The 23,299-nt window shown below is 39.9% G+C and overlaps 1 protein-coding gene across 3 annotated transcripts in view; it reads left to right on the top strand.

Annotated features, from left to right (window-relative positions):
- The window catches only part of TMTC2 (transmembrane O-mannosyltransferase targeting cadherins 2), a 538,840-nt gene that overhangs the window by 388,725 nt on the left and 126,816 nt on the right, over nt 1–23,299 (top strand). For all 3 annotated transcript variants that reach the window (XM_060191458.1, XM_060191459.1, XM_060191460.1), the window contains one exon: nt 7,966–8,087. In XM_060191458.1, the coding sequence (XP_060047441.1) occupies nt 7,966–8,087 (122 nt within the window). The remainder of the gene's footprint in view (nt 1–7,965; nt 8,088–23,299) is intronic.

The raw sequence follows: 23,299 nt of genomic DNA, 5'->3' as shown, positions 1-23,299 counted from the left end.
AAATAATAAGAATAATAAAAACACTCCACAGGAGCAGTGTAACAATGCTGTTGTTTCTCCTATCTCTCTCTCACTCACTCACTCACTCACTCTTACTCACTAGCTGAAAAAATAAAAAGACATTTAAAAATTAAGATCTGAGTTAGGTGTAGCCTGGAAGGTGGTGCAGTGGTAGAGCTCTGGACTGGGAAGCATGAGGTCCTGATTTACAAAAATATGAGATAACAGGGATATGATTCCACACCTTTCCCACCACCAGACTTAACAGAGACAGTTTCACAGGAATGGGAAGACCTGTGCCCTGATGTAGCTGGCAGGTCCCTGCGCTTTACACTATGTGTGCTTAGCCTGGTGCACAACCGCCCAGCCCCCCTCCTGCTCTCTCTTAATTTCTCTGTCTTACTTAGTTAAAAATAGGAAAGGACAAAAAAAGGGGGGGGAGGGCTGCTGGGAGCAGTGGATTCATAGTGTCACTCAGGATTCCTGGTGTATTGTGTTAGAGTGCTGCTCAGGTCTCTCTCATTCTGTTTCATAAAATAAATCTTTTGTAAATTACAAAAGAGAGAATGTGGCAGTAAGGCAGCAGCGCAGCGAGTTAGGCGCACGTGGTGCAAAGCGCAAGGACCAGCTTAAGGATCCCAGTTTGAGCCCCCCGGCTCCTCACCTGCAGGGGAGTCTCTTCACAGGTGGTGAAGCAGGTCTGCAGGTGTCTGTCTTTCTCTCCCCCTCTCTGTCATCCCCTCCTCTCTCCATTTCTCTCTTTCCTATACAACAATGGCGACATCAATAACAACAACAAGAAAAAACAAGGGCAACAAAAGGGAAAAATAAATAAATATTTTAAAAGAGAGAGACAGAATGTTTGTATAAAGAGTTAATGCTTTTGGGAGTAACAATTTAGTTAAGTTGGGCATCTAAACGGAAACTTAAAGTTGAGTTAGAGGACCTTGAGCAAATGCAGACGAAACACTAGAACACTGACATTATGGCTAATAGTTTCCATCCATTCCCATTCTTCATCTGGAAGCCGGAGCTGTCCAGGAACTGGAAACATGAAAAGCAGGGAGAATTGGGATATGCTGTCATCAGTAACCCAACATTCTTCGCTCTGAAGAGTTAGCCTTTGCGTGGGTTATTTAGAGCTGGGACATTTTAGGGAGGAAAAAGGACGTTACTTGCTAACATCTGAAACTGCTTTACACAGACCCAAAGTCTCCAAATCCATGTTGTCTATTTGAGGTTGGGAACTTGAGTCTGGGAGTGAGCCTGCCAGCTACATCATGGCACAGGTCTTCCCATTCCTGTAAAACTGTCTCTGTAAACTCTGGCAGTGGGAACAGTGTGGAATTAAACCCCTGTTATCTCATATTTTTGTAAATCAGTATTAAGTCACTAATGAAAAAAAAAGATGAACTCTTGCAACTTCCTATGATGTGGACAAAAGTAAAGGGGGTTATGCTAAACAAAATAAATTGAAAGCTCAAGACTAATACCTGATGAGTTCATTCCTATGGGGAAGAGAGAAATGAAGCAAAGGAACAGAGTCAAAGAAAAACAACCTTTGGAATCTGAATGGAGATTGGAGTTACCAGAAGGGGTGGAGGGGGTGTGGCTGGAGGTGAAGGTACATGGATATTTTTGTGGTGGGCATACTCTTAAAACAGACACAGTGTTATAAACCTCAATTAAAAAGGATAAATAAAAGGGAAAAAACTTATCTATGCTGTATCAAGGTGGTTTATTTTATTAAAAAATTAAGAATGTTGAACATCAATATATGTATTTTTGATAGGATACAGAAATTGAGAGTGAGGAGGAGATAGAATAGGAGAAAGAGAGACACCTGAGCATTATTTCACCACTTATAAGCTTCCCCTCTAAAGGTAGGGACCAGGTCCTTGCACATGGTAACATGTGCTGTTATCTGGATGTGCCACTGCCTGGCCCAAAATCAAGGTGTTCCCTTTCTTCCCTCCCTTCCTTCCTTCCTTCCTTCCTTCCTTCCTTCCTTCCTTCCTTCCTTCCTCTCTTCCTTTCTTTCCTTCTTCCTTTTCTTTCTTTTTATTTTCTCACCAGGAAAAAAGCTATTGTGAGTTAGACATGTCAAGAATAGAGAAGATGACTTAACATAGCCTTCCTTCCTCCACTCTACTCCTGACCGTGTGTCTAAGTATCCTTCCTTACTAAATAGACTGTCTTTTCCTGTAACTGTTTCCTTCATGAAGATTGTGTGACATTTTAAAAATATGTTGGGGGTTGGGCGGTGGCGCAGTAGGTTAAGCACATGTGGCGCAAGGCGCAGGGACCGGCGTAAGGATCCCGGTTCGAGCCCCCGGCTCCCCACCTGCAGGGGAGTCGCTTCACAGGTGGTGAAGCAGGTCTGCAGGTGTCTATCTTTCTCTCCCCCTCTCTGTCTTACCCTCCTCTCTCCATTTCTCTCTGTCCTATCCAACAACGAACACCATCTACAATGGCAATAATAATAACCACAGCGAGGCTACAACAACAAGGGCAGCAAAAAGGGGAAAAAAATGGCCTCCAGGAGTGGTGGATTCATGGTGCAGGCACCGAGCCCAGCAATAACCCTGGAGGAAAAAAAAATTTTTTAAAAAAAGGAAAAAATATGTTAATCAAGTTAGAAGAATTACATGAGCATCATTCTCTTCTCAAACTTAATCTCCTAATATCTTTTCTTGTTTTTATTATATCCCCTTCTCATTCTTTTCTATAATATTCATTCGGAATAACATCAAAGAGCCTGAAAGCTTGCTAATCAGACTGTTTGATCTGGGATGTGCTTGGTTTCAAACATAAATAAACAAATAGGTTAAGTTCTGTGAGCACTATTTTCATAAGAGAATGACATTAGTTACAACGTAGGAATAATGTAAGAGTATACATCTAATAAGTTTATCTAGTATGAGAGTGATAACAGTGGGGAAAAAAGCGTGGGTCTAAGAGTCATTCACACATTTATTAACTATCCTTGTACAAGTCTTGCTTATTTCTGAACTTTTCTTTTCATCTGTAAAAATGAGTATTCTAACCATTTATTTATTTATTTTCCTCAAGGGTCATTGCTGGGATTAGATGCCAGCAGTAAGAAAACACTGGTGGCCATTTTTTCCTTTTTTTTTTTGGAAAGGACAGAGAGAGATGGAGAGAGGAGGGGACATAGGGGAGAGAAAAATAGATAACTGTAGACCTGCTTCAGCACCTGCGAAGCGACCCCCCTGCAGGTGGGGAGCCAGGGGCTTGAAACCTGGATCCTTACGCTGGTCCTTGTGCTTGCTACTATGTGCACTTAACCCACTGTGCCACTGACCAGCCATAGTATTCTAGCCTTTACTCTGAATTAGAGATGAGAAATCAAAGTGTCTTAGCTCATCCATGCCGGGGATGTATATCACATGTTTCCTCTTGCATTGTTTTTTGCATTAGTTTTCCTTTATACATATTGGAGCGTATCCCTGATTGCTTTTTAAAAAAAATTTTTTATTAATTTTATTTTTGAGAGAGAGAGAGACACAGAGAAACACCAGAGCACTGCTCAGCTCTGGCTTATGGTGGTGCAGGGGATTGAACCTGGGACTTAGGAGCCTCAGGCATAAGAGTCTGTTTGCATAACCATTATGCTGTCTCCCCTGCCCCCTGATTGCTTTTTGGCATGTTAGATTTTTGTGTCTTGAGTCAATGACCACTTTTCTAGACTATTGTGTGTGTGTGTATGTGTTAAAGTTAACGTTAGAGCTAGAGTACAGCCTTTATGCGATAAATCCCTGTGTTAAGAAATGAGTGGCACATGCATCAGAAGCACGTTGAAAGGTCAGCCCTGAATTATTAGTCTTTTTTTTTCATTCCTTTAATTCAATAGATGAGCCCAAGGCAAAGTGAAATGAACAAGGTGGCCAATACTTCAGAAACTAGAAAACAATTTTCTGTGAGTGAGGAGCATAATTTTCACCCTTGTAGGAGAATTGGAAAGTCTGTCATTATTCACTACTAGCTGCTTAAAAAGCATCCTGTGAGGGGACTGGCAGGTGGCTTACCCAGTAGAGTACACATGTCACCATGTGCAAGGACCAGGGTTTGAGCCCTGGGCCACTGCATGGGAGGGAGTGCCTGCAGGGAAGAAGCTTCCTGAGTGGTAGAGAGGTGCTGTGCTGTAGCCTCTTCTCTATTTCTCACCCCCTGCCTGGAAAGAAAGGAGGAAGTGAGAAAAGAATGGAAAGGAGGCAGAAGGAGGAAACGAGGGAACGGGAATGGCCTCCAAGCACTGTGCAATCATACAGGCATTGGACCTCAGAGATAACCCTTTTGTTAGAAGGAAGTAAGTGCTTGAGGCTGGGTCATACTACGTCATCTTGAGTGTTTTCTTTGGCTGATCTGCTTCTCTAGTTCTTCCTCTGTGAAATCTATGTCATGATGCCCCTTAATAAAAATGAGATCTATATTTAAGGCAGTTAGTTAGTATAGACCAAAAATACATTTAAACTGACAAAGCTAATAACTATTGCTTGGTAGTGGTTGAATGGAGGAACTAGGGTAAGGCTCCTTGTGGGCTGAGAGAGCTTTCTATGTATCCAAAGGTAAAGCATGAGAAGGGTCTATGCAGAAAGTAACTTGTAATTCACCATCCAAATTCATATAATAAAATGATTGAAATCATCATTTTTATACCTGAAATGCAATGAGTGGTTCTTATGCATTTCTAACTTGTGATGAGTAATACCTAAGTAAGCTGTAATATTTTGTATACTTGCATGGGCATATATTTTTTAATTGGGGTGGGACAAATTATCATCTTATTATCACTCTTAGGCATTTATCCAGAAGACAAACACTAACCCAAAGGGATATACACACCTCTGTGCTCGTTGCTGCATTATTCACAATAGCCAAAACATGAAAGCGGCCTAAATGCTCAAACTCGGATCACTGGAGAAAGATGTTATGGCATATATACTCCATGGAATACTACTCTACAGTCAGAAGAGATGATAATTTGTCCTTTGGGACAAATTTATTGGAACTGGAGATGATTCTGCCTAGTGAAATAACTAAAGAGATAAAAGACAGCTACTAGGTGGTTTCACTTGTATGCAGAATCTAGAGAACTGATACACATGAACTTGCAAAGAAAAAAAAATCTGAGAAGCAAGCAAACTTGTTTCTAAGACTTTGTGAGAATTATGATGGTTATCTTTGGGAGGGTGGGGACACAACTTTGGTGGCGGGCATGGTGTGGAACTATACATTGTAATCTTACAGTTTTCTAACTCACTATTAGTCACAAATAAAAAAAAACAAGCAAGAAAGGAAAAGAAAATAAACTGCTTTGAGCAGTAGTGGTAAAAAATAATATTGATCATTATTTTAGGGAAAGCAGCGTTTAGATTTAATTTATCTTTACTTGCTTAAAGAATAGTAATACTTGTGGGCAGGTTGGTGGCTCAACAGCTAAGGTACATGAGGCCCTAGGTCCCATCCTTGCACCGCATGTCACAGAGCAGTTCTGTGGTCTACTCCATCTCATTAAGTGCATAAGCACACAAATCTGAAAAATAACAAGATTTTGATACCTTTAAGGTTATAAACCTTTATGTTATACAAATCACATCTGATATTATTTTAGTATAAAGTTTCCTTCAAAAGTGACTCTTTGCTTTATGTGGAAGCACTTGTTACTCCACATGACAATAAATATCATCTGGCAGTGTCTCAGTTTTTGTAGAGTTAACAGAATGCAAACAAAGATTCTTTTTGAAAAACTACATGCCAAATCCTATCCCTTCTGACAACTACGAGTTGTCAAATGCTTCTTTAAACTCATGCACATTTTAAGCTTTAGGGAAAAAAAAAAATCCATCACTTTCCAGCTATTCACTTCTCTGATGGACTGCTCTCAGAGCTAGAAGCTCATGGATATGTGTGTTTGAATGCATTCTTGTACACACTGATATTTTTTACTGGTGAACTGATCAAAGAACCTGCAAAAGTTCAGGAGACTCAAATCAGTTCAATTTGTCAAGTAGATCTGCATTGACAAGGCTGTGCTCATTCTAAGGGACTATCATCAAAATAAAAGCAAGCTTTTGGAGCAGGGATGGACAGCCAGTGAGTGGACTACATTTAGAAGAAGTCTGATTATGCCCTGGGATGGAAAAATCTATTATAATTATGATTGGTTGAGTTATAAAACTCTGCTTGAGAAATCACTCAATCCATTGCTTTGTCTTAGAAAATGAATAGCTACTACACTTGTACTGCTTATTAAAACTACAATATTTAACTTACATTCATAAATCATCTTAGAATGTAATTTTCCCACCAGGTGAAGATTTTTCTACACTATAGTCATATAGGGAAGAAAGGGATGAAAGTAAGCAGGCAACTCATATATTTGGGGGTTTATTTCTAATTTTTCTTCTCTTGCTTGGCAGTTAATGAAGTGCTATTTTGTAGGTAAAATTCATTTGACTTAAAAGTGATGACTGGGGGCTGGGTGATGGTGCGCCTGGTTGAGCACACATCCATGCACTGGGACGAAGCCCCCAGTCCCCATCTGCAGGGGGAGAAGGTTTGGAAGTGAAAAAGCAGAGCTTCCAGTGTCTCTCTACCACACTCACTTTCTCTCACCCCTTCCTTCTCTATTTCTCTGTCTCTAACCAATAAATAACATAATAACATAACATAACATAACATAACATAACATAACATAACATAACATAACAAACATAACATAACATAACATAACATAACATAACATAACATAACATAACATAACATAACATAACATAACAAACATAACATACCAAACCAATCAATGATGGCTAGTTCCAGACCTCAAACCAGCTTTATAAATGATTCTGGGCATACTAAATATTGATCTGACATGCCCTTGTGTTTCAAATAAAGCTTACATTTTACTTCATAAAATATAAGATTCAGGGGCTGTGTAGTGGCACACCTGGTTGAATGCACATGTTACAATGTACAAGAACCTGGGTTCGAGTCCTGGTCCCCACCTTCAGGGGGAAAGCTTTGCAAGTGGTGATGCAGTGCTGCAGGTGTCTCCCTGTCTCTCTCCCTCTCGATTTCTGGCTGTCTCTAGCAAGTAAATAAATATTAAAAAAAAGAAAAGACTTTTTAAAAGTATAAAGCACAAGTAATTCACTGCATTAAAATCTAGCACCAATGCTTTATTCAGTATATGTTTAATATTTGTTTATTTGTTTATGAGTGATGGAGAATCACATTGATACTCTGACAGTTGTGATGCCAGCTATCTAACTTTCATGCTGGCAAGTCCAACACTTCATCCACTGTACCACCTCCTGAGCCACTCAATATATTTTTTACTTCAGTGAATCATTCTCAGTATGATTTTGGATTGTAAACAATGCTCTCCACTTAGTAGTTACTCTATGAATACTTACATTTCCAAAGTAATGAATGACTATGAATCAAACAGAACACATAGGTATAGAAAGAAAGAGCAAACTTATCATTAAAGAAATATATATATCTATTTACTAACAAGAAAGAACCATGCTTGGATGTAAGATATTCTTCGGTTAAAGCTTAAAGTTGTGCCTAACTGCTTCTAAAATTTGTGAGAACTGGTGGTTATTACTTCAGAGGTGGGGGTGGGGACATAGAACTTTAGTGGTGGGTGTGGTGTGAAACTATACCCTGTAATCTTACAATCTTGTAACCTACTATTAATTACAAATTTAAATAAATGAAATAAAAATCAAAGCTGCACCATTATTTAAATACAAATCTTCCCAGCTGTAAAATGGACATTATGATCACTTTTGGAGAATCAGCTGAGACTTTGGATGAGATTACTTGCTACCACTTCTGAAATTCCAGGGGCTATCAGTATAGCAACTCTAGGCTGTTGCAAATACTCTTTGAAAAGCTGTGTTCTTAGACTGATCTTCATGATTTTTTTTGCAGGTGAAGCTTACATGCGATTAAATAAACTCCCAGAAGCAGAGCACTGGTATATGGAATCGTTGAAATCCAAGACTGACCACATCCCTGCTCATCTTACCTATGGGAAGCTTCTAGCTCTAACAGTGAGTTTTGAGCCTCCTCCTCTTATTGAAATATATTCTCTCCATTCACATAGAGGTAAACGGGGTTTAAAGTGCTGGCTCTTGGCCAGTTAGACCTGGAATTTAGGACATGGAAATGGTAATAATGCTAAATTAGTCCTTGTGTAGAACATTTAGAAAAATAAATTCTTCTTGTTCTGGTGTTTGCCACAAAGTGATGTGATATGATCTGATCCTTTTATTTATTTTAAAGGTACTTTTACCCCAATTTATTTAATTTGGTAAGATAGAGAGAAATTGAGAGGGGAAGGAGAAATGGAGGAAAGAGAGGGAGAGATACCTGCATCTCTGTTTCCCAGCTCGTGAAGCTTCTCTCCCTGCAGGGAGGCTTGTATCTGGGTCCTTGTGCATGGTAACATGTAAACTCAATTGGGAATCTTTGATGTAACAATGCAAATATATAAATGGAGGAGAACTTAAAATAGGATATATAGTGAATTTGTCATTTTACTGCTCCAAGACACTTTTTCATTCAGAGATACCACAACACTGGTGCCATCACACCACCCATATGCTGTTGGGGCTTGAATCTGTGCCACGTGCATGGCAAGGCAAGGACCTACCCTATAAGCCATTTTCCCAGCCCAGTAAACATATCTGTATGTACCTTTGTTTTATAAGTCAATGTTCACTCAGAGTTGACTGTGATATAGAACTAACTCTGCTTCTTTCCAAATCGAATAATATCAGAGTTTGCTTGCATGGCCATTAGGAATTGTAACTAGAATGCCTACTCCACGTAGATAGCTTTATTTATTTGTTTGTTTGTTTTTATTGGGAAGTTAATAGTTTATAGTACTGTTGTTGGCACATGGGTACAATTTCCCGTCTCGCCATGATAGGTGTCTACAAAACATTCTTACCACCAACTTTGGTCCTGTTCCACCATCGTGCACCAAGACCTGAAACACCCCCTCCCCCAAGCCCATTCCTGCCTTCCTTCCCACAGTAGGATGATCCCTGGGGTGATGGCAGATGGTTTATGAGATGTGGTAAAGGGTGGGAAGGAACTCTGTTGTGGCCCTCTCCTTTATTTATTAGTGATTAAATAATTATTAACAAAATTTTAAGACAACAAGGATATAATTCCATACAGTTCCTACCACCAGAGTTCCATGTCCCATTTTCTCCAACTGGAAGCTTCCTTATTCTTTATCCCTCTGGGAGTATGGACCAAAATTCCTTCTGGGGTGCAGAAGGTGGGAGGTCTGGCTTCTGTAGTTGCTTCTCCAGTGAACATGGACACTGGCAGCTCATTTCTTACCCCCAGCCTATTTCTATCTATCCTTAATGAAGTAGGCCTCTGGAGAGGTGAGACTTCAGGACATATTGGTGAAGTCATCTGCCCAGGGTAGTCAGGATGGCAACATAGTAGCTTCTGCAACCTGGTGGCTAAATGTGATAAGATAGAAAGCAGAACAAATAGTTTGGTAAACAGGTAGGAATAAAACAGATGAAATTAGGGGTCTTTGTGTGGGAAGTAGCTAGGAAGTCTATTTTAGGTATGTTCCTGGGAGCCCATGACTTCAGTAATTGTTACCTGAACTTGATACCTGACATACAAGTAGACTAAAAACACTGTCTGGGAAGATGGTGTCAGAGTTAAGAATAGGGTTAGAAAGCTGGATTACCACAGAGAGTAGTTCCTTAAACATGAGGAAAGTATATAAATACCAATGGCTATTTGCCCCATCAATCTGAGCTAGGGCCCATATATATTCTTATTAGCACAGGGTTGCTTCCCTTCTTGTTGGAATGAAGACAAAACTCTCAACCCAGGAAGGCCAGAATTATCTCTGATATAGAGAAAGATCATTCAGTGTTGGTGAAAGGATGATATGCAGAAAGTTCCTTACTGGCACAAGGAGACGGCATGAACCATTGTCCCTCTCAACACTGAGATCTGAATGGAGAATGGCAGGTACCTCCTGGGAATGTGTATCTACTGTCCTCTTTTGGGTATCTGGAATTTCCCTGCATAGTCAGGGAATTAAATTATTCTGTTTTGGAGCCGGGTGGTGATGAACCTGCTTGAGCACAGATATTACAAAGCACAAGGACCCAGGTTGAAGAGCCTGGTCCACCTGCAAGGGAGAAGCTTCACGAGTGGCGAGGCAGTGCTGCAGGTGTCCCTCTTCATCTCCCCCTTCCCTCTCAGTTTCTGCCTGTATCTCTCAAGTAAATAAATAAACAAAACCATTCTGTTTTTAATTGCTTTAACAGGGAAACGGTGGTTTCCAAGACAGCTATTGTCATATGGGCACAGGTTTTCATCTCTCATTGATAGGTGTCTGCACACCCCTTCCACCACCTACTTAGCCCTCCTCCACCACCATGTGCTAGGTGCCCAGTGCCTTCTCAGCCTCTGCCTCCTCCCTTCCCCAAGAGCCCCTGGGCCCCCTGTACAGGCTGTGCCTACACTAAGTTTCACTCTGTGCTTTGACTTTCCCTCCTTGTTTCTAAGATTCACCTATAAGTAAGGTCACCTGGTGTTTACCCTTCTCCTTTTGGCTGATCTCACTTCACCTGAGTTCTTCAAGTTCTAGCCAAGATGATGCAAAGGAGAGGATAATAAAAATGATTCTAGGACTGCAGAGCTAACTCCCAGGGTAGGTTGTCTGTTTTGCCACACAGGTGGCTTAGGTTCCATCCTTAGCACCACGTAGGAGGTGCCGCTGCAGCAGAGGAAGCTCTATTGCTGTGAGAAGCTCTGGTCCTGTGGCTTCTCTCCTTCTACCCCCACTTCCTGTCCATCTCTCTCTCTCTTTCTCCATCTGAATGAAAAGCATTCCAGGAGCAGTGGAATTCTGCATGTGTGAAGCCCTAGCTCTGCAAAATTAATTAATCAAAATTCATTCTATTAAAAACTTTTGCTCAAGACTTGACCAAAAATAGCCTTCAAAAATGCAGTTAAATCTTGATGGTGTTACCCAATGAGGTACAAAATGAATATTAAGCAAAAACAAGTGCCTACCAGTGGAGAATTTGGAATACACTTGTGCCAAATAAAATCTTGAGAAGGTAGGGATGCAGGAGGTGTCACAGTGGGTAAAGCCTTACTCTCAGGCTTGAGGTCCCAAGTTCTGTTCCAGAGGACACATATACTAGTGTGATTCATTCTCTCTCCCCTCCTTCCCTCTCCTTTTTTTTTCTCTCTTATTCTAATCTTTAAAAATATATATTGAAAACATAAAACCTTACAAAACAAACAGAATGAGAGGACATGGATATTTAAACCAATTTTTAAAGGGGAGAAAGCAAACAAAGTAAGAATACCAAATGATCTCAATCACAGGAAGAACTTAGTGTAGAAAGCAAGGACAGTAAAGGAAAATAAAAGGTGAGACTTGGACTGGGTAGAGTGTAGTTCACTAACACAAAAGACTCTGAGCTGGAGGGGCTTTGGGGTCATGGTGTGTGATAATGGAAAGAGACCCTGCTTGAAGGAGAGAAGGTTTTGCACACAGGAGGTTGTGTCTACATGTCAACAACTGTACTGTAAGCCATTAATCCCTTCTTCCAATGAAGTGGGAGGGGAAGAGAAGAAAGGCAAAAAGAAATCTCTAGAACTCAGGAGCAAGTGAAATGCAGAAGCCACCGAAGAGTATATTGTCCCCCAGTGTGACTCTCCATTTGTCAATACCCCTCACAACCCACCCTGTGCAGCGTCTCAGCAACACATAGTTCTCACTTCCCCAGTACTGTCCTTGTACTCCCCCAATCCTATACGCCCACACCCCACTTCTTAAAAAATTCTTGAAGCTTTAAATGGAGGATCCAAGTTACTGTGGGGATAGCGATTTCCATTTGCCAGGACAAGGAAGACAGCATAATGATTCTGCAAAACACATTCATTCCTAAGGTTGTGAAGTGCCATGTTTTTTTGTTTGTTTATTTATTTATTTATTTAAGAAAGGAAACATTAATAAAACCATAGGGTAGGAGGGGTACAACTCCACACAGTTCCCACCACCCGATATCCATATCCCATCCCCTCCCCTGATAGCTTTCCCATTCTCTATCCCTCTGGGAGTATGGACCCAGAGTCATTGTGGGAAGCAGAAGGTGGAAGGTCTGGCTTCTGTAATTGCTTCCCTGCTGATTATGGGCATTGACTGTTTGATCCATACTCCCAGTCTGCCTCTCTCTTTCCCTAGTAGGTGGGTTTCTGAGGAAGCGGAGCTCCAGGACACATTGGTGGGGTTGTCAGTCCAGGCAAGTCTGGTCAGCATCATCCTGGCATCCAGAACCTGGTGGCTGAAAAGAGAGTTAACATACAAAGCCAAACAAATTGTTGAACAGTCATAGACCTAAAGGCTGGAATAGTGCAGATGAAGTGTTGGGGGGGGTACTCTCTGCAGACTTTTGTGTACTTCTGCTTTCAGGTATATATTTTTCCCTGGTTTATGGACACATGTGAACATATGCTCTATCTCAGGGGACCTGGACTATATCTAGGTTTGGGGACTTTATTGGGGAGTGGACCACCTGGAATGGAATTAGAGAATACTATGAAAGGAAAGGTCTCACCCGAATGATGAAGCTGAAGGGTTGTCATTCCACACCTGAAGTCTCTGGTCACAGTCTGAAATGAAGCATGCTAGGGTGGCACTCATTGCGTTGATTAGGTTGCAATCGGCAGATGCAATATTATTTGATATGAATTGAGAGAAGCATGCAGGAAAGTGGGCCCCACCCTAAGGTTCCAGGACTAGGGGAAATATAGGCTCTATTGTGGAAATGTGAGGTTCCTGTTGTCTTAGGGTTCAAGAAGACAATGGATAGTTATTGTTATCACCACATTATTTGGTAATTGGGTTAACTTTGAAAAGTCCCTTTGTTAGGATTTGCTGTATAAATACCCAACATCTTGTATATAGCTGTGCCACCAGTTGCTTCTGTTCTACCTGGTGTAGACTTTTGAGAGAGTCAGAATATCAAAGACTCAGCCTATGTATCAAAAAGACTCAGTCTGTGTTTTAAAAAGTTCGAGACATACAATCAATTTTTCCCCTCTCATATTGAGTAAATAGTGGTTTATATGACTACACTTTAATAGGAGTGTACATAAACACCATTCCCACCACGAAAAGACTGTGTCCCATGCCACCACCCACACACCCCCTCCCCCGCCGCCCTGGGAAGCTGAATCTCCACCCTCCCCCTCACCACAGGGTTTTTACTTTGGTGCCCTACTAGAAGTACCACATTTCATCCTCAGCACCACCATAAACCAGAGCTGAGCAGTGCTCTATTCTCACTCTCACCCTCACTCTCTCTGTATCTCATTCTCCTTAAAATAAAATAAAATAAAAACTTTTTAAAGAAGATTTGCATTTACCTACCTTTATCGATTCTTTAGGAAGGATTTGCTCCCCACTTACCCCAGAGAGAATCTGTCTAGTCTTGCAAGCTCACTTTTGCCTAAGAAACCCATTCAATCTTCATTGTGCATCCTTGACTATCAGTGAACAACTAAGGATCATCAGTAAGATTAGGGAAGCTTCAGATGTCAAGGATTAAAGCCAATCATTTAGGAGAAAGAATCTGGAGAAACAGAAGGAAAAAAGTATATATATATATTTAATTGCCATCACAGTTATCACTGAGGCTCAGTACAGCACTATGAATCCACCACTCCTGGCAGCCATTTTTTTCCTTCTTCTCAAATTCTCTTTATTTTATTAGATATGACAGAGAGAAATTGAGAGGGGTCAGAGAGACAGAGAGGGAGAAAGAAAGACCTGCTTTACAGCTCCTGAAGCTTCCCCTCCTTATCCCCACCCCCCAGCCTGCAGATGGAGAGCAGGACCCTGAACCTGGGTCCTTGCACGTGGTAATGTCTGAGCTAACTGGGTGCACCACTCATCTGACCCTCCAAAAATATATTTTAAAAAGGTTAAAATGAGCATTTATTAAAGCAGGATAACATAAAAACATAAATCATAAAAAGTGTGAGACCCACGTATCCATAAACTAGGGCAAATATATACCTGAAAGCAGAAGTACACTAGAGTTTGCAGTGAGCACCCCCCAACACTTCATCTCCACTATTCCAACCTTTGGGTCCATGATTGCTCAACAATTTGTTTGGCTTTGTATGTTAACTCTCTTTTCAGCCACCAGGTTCCAGATGCCATCAGGATGCCGGCCAGGCTTCCCTGGACTGAAGACCCCACCAATGCATCCTGGAGCTCCACTTCCCCAGAGACTCACCCTACTAGGGAAAGAGAGAAGCAGACTGGGAGTATGAATTGACCAGTCAACACCCATGTTCAGCGGGGAAGCAATTACAGAAGCCAGACCTTCCACCTTCTGCAACCCACAATGACCCTGGGTCCATGCTCCCAGAGGGATAGAGAATGGGAAAGCTATTGGGGAGGGGAGGGGATATGGAGATTGGGTGGCAGGAATTGTGTGGAGTTGTACCCCCCCCCATGCTATGATTTTGTTAATGTCTCCTTTCTTAAATAAGTAAATAAAAAATAAATTAAAAAATGTTTAAAAAGGATCCTGGTTCAAGCCCCAGGCTACCCACCTGCAGGGCAGTTGCTTCACAGGTGGTGAAGCAGGTCTGCAGGTGTCTATCTTTCTCTCCCTCTCTCTGTCTTTCCCTCCTCTCTCCATTTCTCTCTGTCCTATCCAACAATGACAACAACAATAATAACTACATCAATAAAACAAGGGCAACAAAAGGGAATAAGTAAATAAATAAAATTTTTTTTTCCTCCAGGGTTATTGCTGGGCTCGATTCCTGCACCATGAATCCACCGCTCCTAGAGGCCATTTTCCCCCCTTTAGTTGCCCTTATTGTTGTAGCCTCGTTGTGGTTATTATTATTACCATTGTTGATGATGTTTGTTGTTGGATAGGACAGAGAGAAATGGAGAGAGGAGGGGAAGACAGAGGGGGGAGAGAAAGATAGACACCTGCAGACCTGCTTTACCGCCTATGAAGCGACTCCCCTGCAGGTGGGGAGCCAGGGGCTTGAACCGGGATCCTTACGCTGGTCCTTGCGCTTTACACCACGTGCGCTTAACCCACTGCACCACCGCCCGATCCCCAATAAATATTTTTATATATAAAAAAAGTGTGAGACCAAACTTACCTTATATATTGTGGCTGCAACACAGTTTTTCATTTGAAGGATAAAACAAAGTTGAGGAAATGTATTCATACAAAAACAAATAAAAACATGAAGGAAGAAAATTTGAAAGAAATTAATACAGGAGTTCAGCAAATGGCAAAACAAAAATAATAATGAAACAAAATAGATAAGAAGAAACACAAACAGAAAAGGCTAGGGAAATAGTATTGAGAATTCAAAGATATGAATTGTTATGTCTGCCATTTTAGGATCATAGTATGTCAAGTTTAATAAGTTGGGAAAGTTATTTTATCTTATGAAAACCTCTTCCATTTCCTGCTCTGAAACTTCCACATAAAAATAGGATTCATATCTATAGCTTTGCCCAACTATTACCTTTCAGATGTTCTTAGGGAGTTCAAATGAAAACATTTTTTTATTAGATTGATAAGTGACCACTCTCAAAAAAAAAAAATCTATTAGTTTTAGCTGTCTTCTTAAAAAAAGAAAAAGTCATTGAGGAAAGCAAACAATTGTGGGTCCACGTGATGGGACAGTTGGTAAAGCAGACACCATGTACAAGGACTTGGGTTCAAGCCCCCAATACTCACCTGCAGTGAGAAAGCTTTATTGATAGTGAAATAGTGCTACAGGCATCTCTCTCTCTCTTCTCCCTCCTCTTTTTACCAGAGCACTTTTCAGCTTTGGTTTATGGTGGCTCAGGGGATTGAACCTGTGACTTTAGAGCCTCAGGCATGAAAGTTTTTTATATAAGCATTATGCTTCCCCCTGGCCCTCTCCATCTCTATCTCACCCTCCCCTCTTGATTTCTTTTTATCCCAATCCAATAAAAAATAATAAACAGAATTAATGAGAAAAAAACTATTGAAAACTCAAATGTACTTAATTCTGAATACATCTGGACAGGAATACTACTACTTTGAATATGGAATCTGTGTCTCCTCTTTAAGCCTGAACATTTTAAGTTTCTAATATCCAAAATATGATTTTACAAGTTGCTTTATTTTTCATAAGGCATTTATCAAAACAAATTTTAGAAGTTTTAATTTTCTGAAACATGTAGGCGGGAAGGAACGATTTGTTACAACCCAAATTTCAGTACCTCTCTGCCAACAAAACTTTTATAGCTTCCGACTTGCTGATTAGATGAAATATAAACCCTGTGATAGAACAACTTAAACTCGTGGTGGTTCCAAACCCCCTCACAACTCTCTTGAACAGTTTCTTTTTGAATTATGAGATCTGGCAAATTTCTGATCCCAATGTATTGCCTTTGTCTAATTTTGGGTTTCTTGGCTTGGTAATGTGCCACTGACTTAACATAGAATCGGCGTGGTGGAAAGTGACACACATTGTGACTTCTGAATGTGAGAATAGGCTATTAGTCTGAAGCAAAAAAAAAAAAAAAAATAGGAGCTGAGTGGTTCTAAGGACAATAAAATAGCTCACTTGGATAGTGTGTTGCTTTGCTATATGTACGATCCAGGTTTGAGACCAGCTCCCCTAATCCTGAGGGAAGCTTCAGTGCTGTGGTTTATCTCACTGCTTCTCTGTATAAAAAGAAAGGAAGAAAGGAAGGAAGAAAGCGAAGGAGGGAGGAAGGGCATTCCATACCACCCTCCAAGAATGTTTGCTAAAATTGACCAGAGGTGAAATGTGCAAATTTGACTTTGCTGTGTCATAGAATTCTGTGAAAGAATTGCATTATTAGAAGTAAATTAGAGGGCTGAGGAGGCAGCATAATGATAATGCAAATGACTTTCCTGCCTGAGATGCAAGAGGTCCCAGGTTCAGTTCCCAGCACCACCATAAGCCAGAGCTGACCAGTTCATTGGTTTTTCTCTTTGTATCTCTCTCTCATTAAAATAAAATAAGATAAATAAAATAAAATAAATAAAATGTTTTTTAAAAAAGAAGGACATTAGAAAAATATATTGATTGTGGTTGCCTATTGTTATAGCCAGTGGAATTTCATACATTTTTTTTTCAAGAATTTATATGGTATTTACAAGTATTTAGAAAAGTTCAAAAGGATTTTGTGTCTCCCAGAATACCTTGACAAATTCCATAGATCAAATCCTGTTTTATCCTTCTGCCAAAAATGCCCTGTTCTTCCCTCTGTCTGCTAGAATTTTATTTCCCCTGTAAAGTCTTGCCTGGGTCTCTCAGACAGCGTTATTATTGTTTTTACTTTCTCTGTATATTTCCATATACCCTGGTCTCAGTACTCAGATTGGACGGCAGGCATAAATTTATACCTTTTAGTCCCAGACATAGACTGAGGGGGTAAATCTTACCTCTTTTTCTTTTCCTCTTTAATATGTGGCATTTCGCCCTCTTGGTAACTCTTCCTACACTTTTATGTATTTTTCTCTTTATAAGTCATTTCACAGCTGGATACATGCATTCTTAATCGGTCAAAGCTCTTCTGTTGGTCAACACATGTATTGAGAAATTCATTACTCATTCCAAAGGGTCCCTCTGGTTCCCTGTGATAATGTGGAACATAACTGAAAGAGGGTGGCATAGCTATTGAACAGACAAAATGTAATCTCTCAGTACCCTAGAAGGAAATATGTGTGAGATAGGCTGGCATGCATCTATTTTTCAAAGCTTTTTAAAATTTATTTATTACATACATGAGAGAGAATTTCCCATGAAACAGAGAGAAGCCAGGTACATGTGGTGCTAGGGATTGAACCAGGAACCTGAGATATGAAAACCAGCTTCATAAGTCACAAGGTGACATATATGTATATCTTGAGTTTCAGTGTTCTACATGTGTCATTTCATGAACCTTCAAAATGGCTACTGCCTTTTTAAAATAAAGAAACTGAGCTTCAAGGATTTAAGAAACACCCTCTCTAATCCCCCCACTCACACCCCTCCTCCCCCAGTATGTAACTGAGGAACTTTAAGGATTTCTGGACTGAGCATCCTTACTTTTCACTCTATATTAAATCATTCTGAGTATGGACTTCTACTCATTAGTGTATTTGATTGGAGATTCTATATAGAAGCCCAGAACTCCACCCCTCCCCTTTCATTATAGCTCAGTTTACATCTGACTCCTAAATTCTTGTTTAGTTTGAGTCAACACTTTCATTATTTGGCATCATGGATCATGAATCTAAGAATTCTTTTCCTGGCTATTAGCATTTATCTCTCCTACATTATAATTTAAACTGCATGTTTAGGTCTAGCAGTCAATTTTATTTTAGGGTCACAGGTTAGCCTCCATGTTAAACATAGTTGGGTTCATGTGGCATGGCTTTGAAATATATGGAACTTTGCTACCAATGTCATGTCCAATTAGAATACTAAACACATGCTGTGTTTAAAATGGTGATTTAGTCTTCATTTGAACTTTGTTACCTAGGCCTAATGCCACACATTCAAAGTCAGGCATACATTAAGAAAGGGAGGAATAACATTTCCTTTTTGATGAGATTTCTGATGACTTCATTATTGTTTCTAAGACTGTGTGTGTTCTCTGTGTGTATATCCTTACTTTGAGGTGTGTTTTATGTTGGTTTTGCCTTCCTTGTTTTTATACTGTAATTGATGTAAGTCAAATAGTTCGCAGTTTTATGTGTGCGCATGCGTTTTGCAAGCCAGCAAAATTAATATTGACTCAAATTGTAGGAAAAGCTTATTTGGCTGTTAGGTTGCTTTCCATATTTAGATTAGTATGAGAGAGGGAAGGATATGGGGCACTCTGACAGTCATCCTTGATACAGAAAACCTTTATTTTGGCTACTGCACATGGAAGCACAGAGCCAGATTTCTGTGTCTAGCCAAAGTTAATTGGGCTGCGTAAAACTCCAGTTGTGAAAGTACTCAGAGTTTGATAGAAAAATTCCACACCTGGAGCTAAAATGGTGTCCGTTTGCACACTGTCTGGAAATGCTACGCGCTGTGTTTCCTTGATGTTCTTTGCCTTTTGGTTTGGTTTTGCTTGTAATACTACTACTATTTAGGGGTAAGATATTTTTTCCCCGTTGTTCCTTTTTGGAGCAAATTAATTTTCCCCTTATTATGTAATACTGCTTAACATTTTGAGTCATGTTGTTTTCAGATCATCACTACACAACTGTATTAAGATTGGGGAGGGGGAGCAAAAACAAAGTTTTCTGTGACTCTTGATTGTGTAACTATTATGAATATGCTTAACTCAGAGTATGGAATTTATCCAGGTAAAAGAGAAGAAATGCTGTAGCATTTGTCGTGCTACTGAGATAGAGGATGAAATATAAAATGAAATTTCCACTCATTGAATTATTCATATGAGCATGTTATATGAAACTGCCTCCTCTAAAGTATGAGATTGCACTTTCTGTAAATAATCAAGTCGCCATTATATTATTTCTGCTTTGAAGCATAATAAATCAGAGAGTTCATTCTTTCAGAAATAATCCTTCTACAACAGAGTATATATTTTGTCTCTAAGTGACACAGGGATTTGCACATCCTCAGAATATACCAGGCTTTCATTCTGCTTTTGTAAATTTGTCAGTTGAAGTTGCCCTTAGGGTGTTTTCTTTTGCTATATCCTAAGGAACAATAATAAAGTATTCAGATTTTCTGGTATTGAAGGTCACATGAAGTCTAGCTACTTTACTTTCATGTACACATATTGTTATTTTGTTTAAGAACTCAGCTTTTTATTCTAAGGTAAACAAGACCCTACTACTTTTAAACTAAGGTATGTTTCATTTTGTTTGCATACTTTTGTATTTGATATTTCATTATCTTTTAGTGCAATTTAAAGAAACCAGCAGATTCAGAGCCTCATAATCCCTCTGTTCTGAAATATCCTGTATTATTGGAGGGACATAAATGAAGAAACCTCTTACATAGAGATTGGCTTTCTTGCAGAACCGTTAAAAATAGCAATATTTTTTAAAAACCTGTGTTCAACACATATTTGTTGACCCTGTTGTTTTTTGTTCTCTGTAATTGACAGTAGTGATACAATGACCAAGAGGACATTGCTTTGGCCTCAGTGCAGTCCTGTTTGAGGGAAGATGTTAATCAGAGTTGCATTTTCTATGGACTGCTATATTTATGAAGGGCAAAAATGACCTGTTTTAGAAAGGCCAAGTGCATTGGTACTTGAATTGCAGTTCTTTTTTCCTGTTATTTGTATGACAGGCAGAAGTCTCCACAACACTTAGTAGGCGCTTATAACACTTTAACTTACTGAATAATCTTCACTGATACGCCACTACATGACTTAACCATAGTGACTCTAACTTAGTCATTCTTTTAATTATATCACGCCAATTCCTGTCACACAAAACAAAAATGGAAAAAAAAATTAATTGGAACTTCTGTTTTAAAAATATTTTATTTTTATTGGATGGAAATTGATAGGAAAAGGAAAGACAGAGAGGGAGAGAGAAAGAAATGATCTGCAGGACTGCTTCACTGCTCATGAAGCTTTTCCCCTGCAGGTGAGGACTTGAACTTTGGTCCTTTCATATTGTACCATGTGCATGCTGCCAGTTGCACCACTACCCAGCCCTACCTAAAAAGATTCTTTTAAAATTTCTTTATTGAAGGATTAATGTTTTACAGTTGACAGTAAATACAATTGTTTGTACATGCGTAACATTTCTCAGTTTTCCACATAACAATACACCCCCCCACACACACTAGGTCCTCTGCCATCCTGTTCCAGGACCTGAACTCTCCACACAAACCTCCCCCTGCAACCCAGAGTCTTTTACTTTGGTGCAATACACCAACTCCAGTCCAAAGTTCTGCTTAATGTTTTCTCTTCTGATCTTGTTTTTCAACTTCTGTCTGTGCACAAGACCTGAAAAGATTTTAATGTGAGTGCAATGCTGTTTTCAATTTTGTGTTTCCTATTTCTAGAGCCTGGGTTGCTTTCTCTTGGTAATGTATCAAGTAGAACAGTTTTGAATATCTCTTCTGGTTAAAGCAACACCCTAGAGTAAATCTGCTTCTACTCTTAGGAATTATGGTACCAATGACATTCATGTTCAAATGTAAACAGCCTTCCTCACAAGTGATTGACCACTTTTGCAAAAGGGATTTGTCTTATTTCTCCTCCAGTCTTGATATGTATACATGTGTATACGTATACATATATGTTCAGAGATACATGTACACACACACACACATATATATATAGTCACATCTGTTTTGAGATATAAAAGTTTTCGTATTTGCAGTTTCATATAGCAACTTAAAAGCAGCCCAGCTGTGCTCATCTGTACAAGTCCTAAGCTATTTGTCTTTTCCCCTTAGATATTTTAAAATCAAATCTTGCAGGTTTGCTCTTTGTTCACAGTACTGTAAAAATTTCAGAGTCCACCTTCACACCTCTATAGGCCACAGTTTCCATATCTTCCACCACTGAAGTTCTGGCACCTCACCTTATCAGCCAACCTCCCCCCCCCCAATTGTTGTCTCCCCTCCACTTTGTCCCCTGGAGGCTCATGAGACCCTGCAGCCTGAAGCCCGAAGATCTTTAGGTTGTATTCTTATTTTTTTTTTAATTAAAAGTATCCATTCTCCAAATAGTTCTCCACTTGACTTAATTCTTTGCAAGTCCCCTTTATTTCTTTTACTAAATTAATCAACTAGTTAATTAATTATATTTATTGTTTAATAAATACAGGAAGAAACCCAGAGGAAAGGGGAGATATTAAGAGAAAGAGATGATTCTATATGTGCTGAACTGGGTGTGCCACCACCTGGCCCCACGACCCTTTTATTTCTTATCTCTTGACAATAACCTTCATCTCTCTTTCCCATCTAATGAAAAATGCAGTCTTCTATATAGGACAGTCCCTTGCCCTGTCTTTTCAGTGGTTAGATCAGTCCCTCTCCCCCCTGCTCTTCCCTCATTCATTTTATCAGAAAGGCAAACAGACTATTGTAAAAACTCACCAGGTGGTTCCACCGGCTGGACACCCTCTGTTAAATGAGGTCAAGTGCAGGTCTGGGTCCAATACTTGCTGCACGGTTCCACTCCCCAATTTTCTGTTCTACATAAGTTGTTTTCAGGCTTTTTAGTTATGATACAATTTACATGTGTAGTATCCCATGCATATAAATGCCTAGCTTGAAAATGCATAAAAAAAAAAAGAGTAGGGTGGTGGCACACTTGGTTCAGTGCATGTGTTCCGATGCATAAGGTCTCGGGTTCAAACTCAGTTTTCCCACTTGCAGGGGGAGAGCTTTGTGAGTGGTCCAGCAGGGCTGCGGGTGTCTCTCTGACTCTCTGAAGTCCTATTACCTCTTGATTTCTGACTGTCTCAGATAAATAAAGATAATAAAAAAATTTCTAAGAAAATGCATAAGAACTGAGTTTAAAATACAAACTCAGTTGATTTTCTTATAATGTAGTTCTGATGTGAAAAGACACATATCTATGTCTGTGTTTAAATGAAAGTAATTCAGGTAAGTGTTTGTAAAAGGGACTTAAGTATCTATACATGTGAAGTATGCCAATGATCATAAAGTTTAAAGAAGAACTTTAAATTTGTGGGATAGCATGAAGCATGTTGTTCCTCTCATATTTTTAAATAAAACTTTAGTTATTTCATATGAGTAGAAAAGGAGAGAGAGAAAAAGAGAAAGAGGAAAAGGGAGCAGCCAGAGCACCACTCTGGTACTTAGGGCACTGGAGATTGAGCCAAGGGCCTCAGGCATGCGGGTCTTTCACTCTGTTGTGGAACATAATTGGCTGAAGGTGGTGTCAGCCTGATGGAGCTTGCAAGTGGCCAGAAGTCTGGCCTTTGCCTGAGTGTGTGGGATGACTGGATGCTGGGGCAGAAGGCTGTGCCTCGGAGCCGCTGGTGCAGGATTCGGGATTTGGGATGGAATATGGTGCTACCATGGCCCTTTCTCGGGATTTGAACACACGTGAATTAGAACCTTGCTAGTTACCTGCCCCTGACAATACAGTTTTACTTTCCATTTCTAGGAATGTATCTGCTTTAGATAACTTTTCAATTTTTATTTATTTACTTATTGAATAGAGCCAGAGATAAGTAAAGAACAAAGGAGGAGTTTGAGAAGGGGGGAGAGA

The sequence above is a fragment of the Erinaceus europaeus genome, chromosome 5 (assembly GCF_950295315.1).
Source record: "Erinaceus europaeus chromosome 5, mEriEur2.1, whole genome shotgun sequence".
In the NCBI taxonomy this organism is placed as follows: Eukaryota; Metazoa; Chordata; class Mammalia; order Eulipotyphla; family Erinaceidae; genus Erinaceus; species Erinaceus europaeus.
The sequence above is the reverse complement of the archived record's forward strand: the minus strand, read 5'-3'. Positions and strand labels throughout refer to the sequence as shown.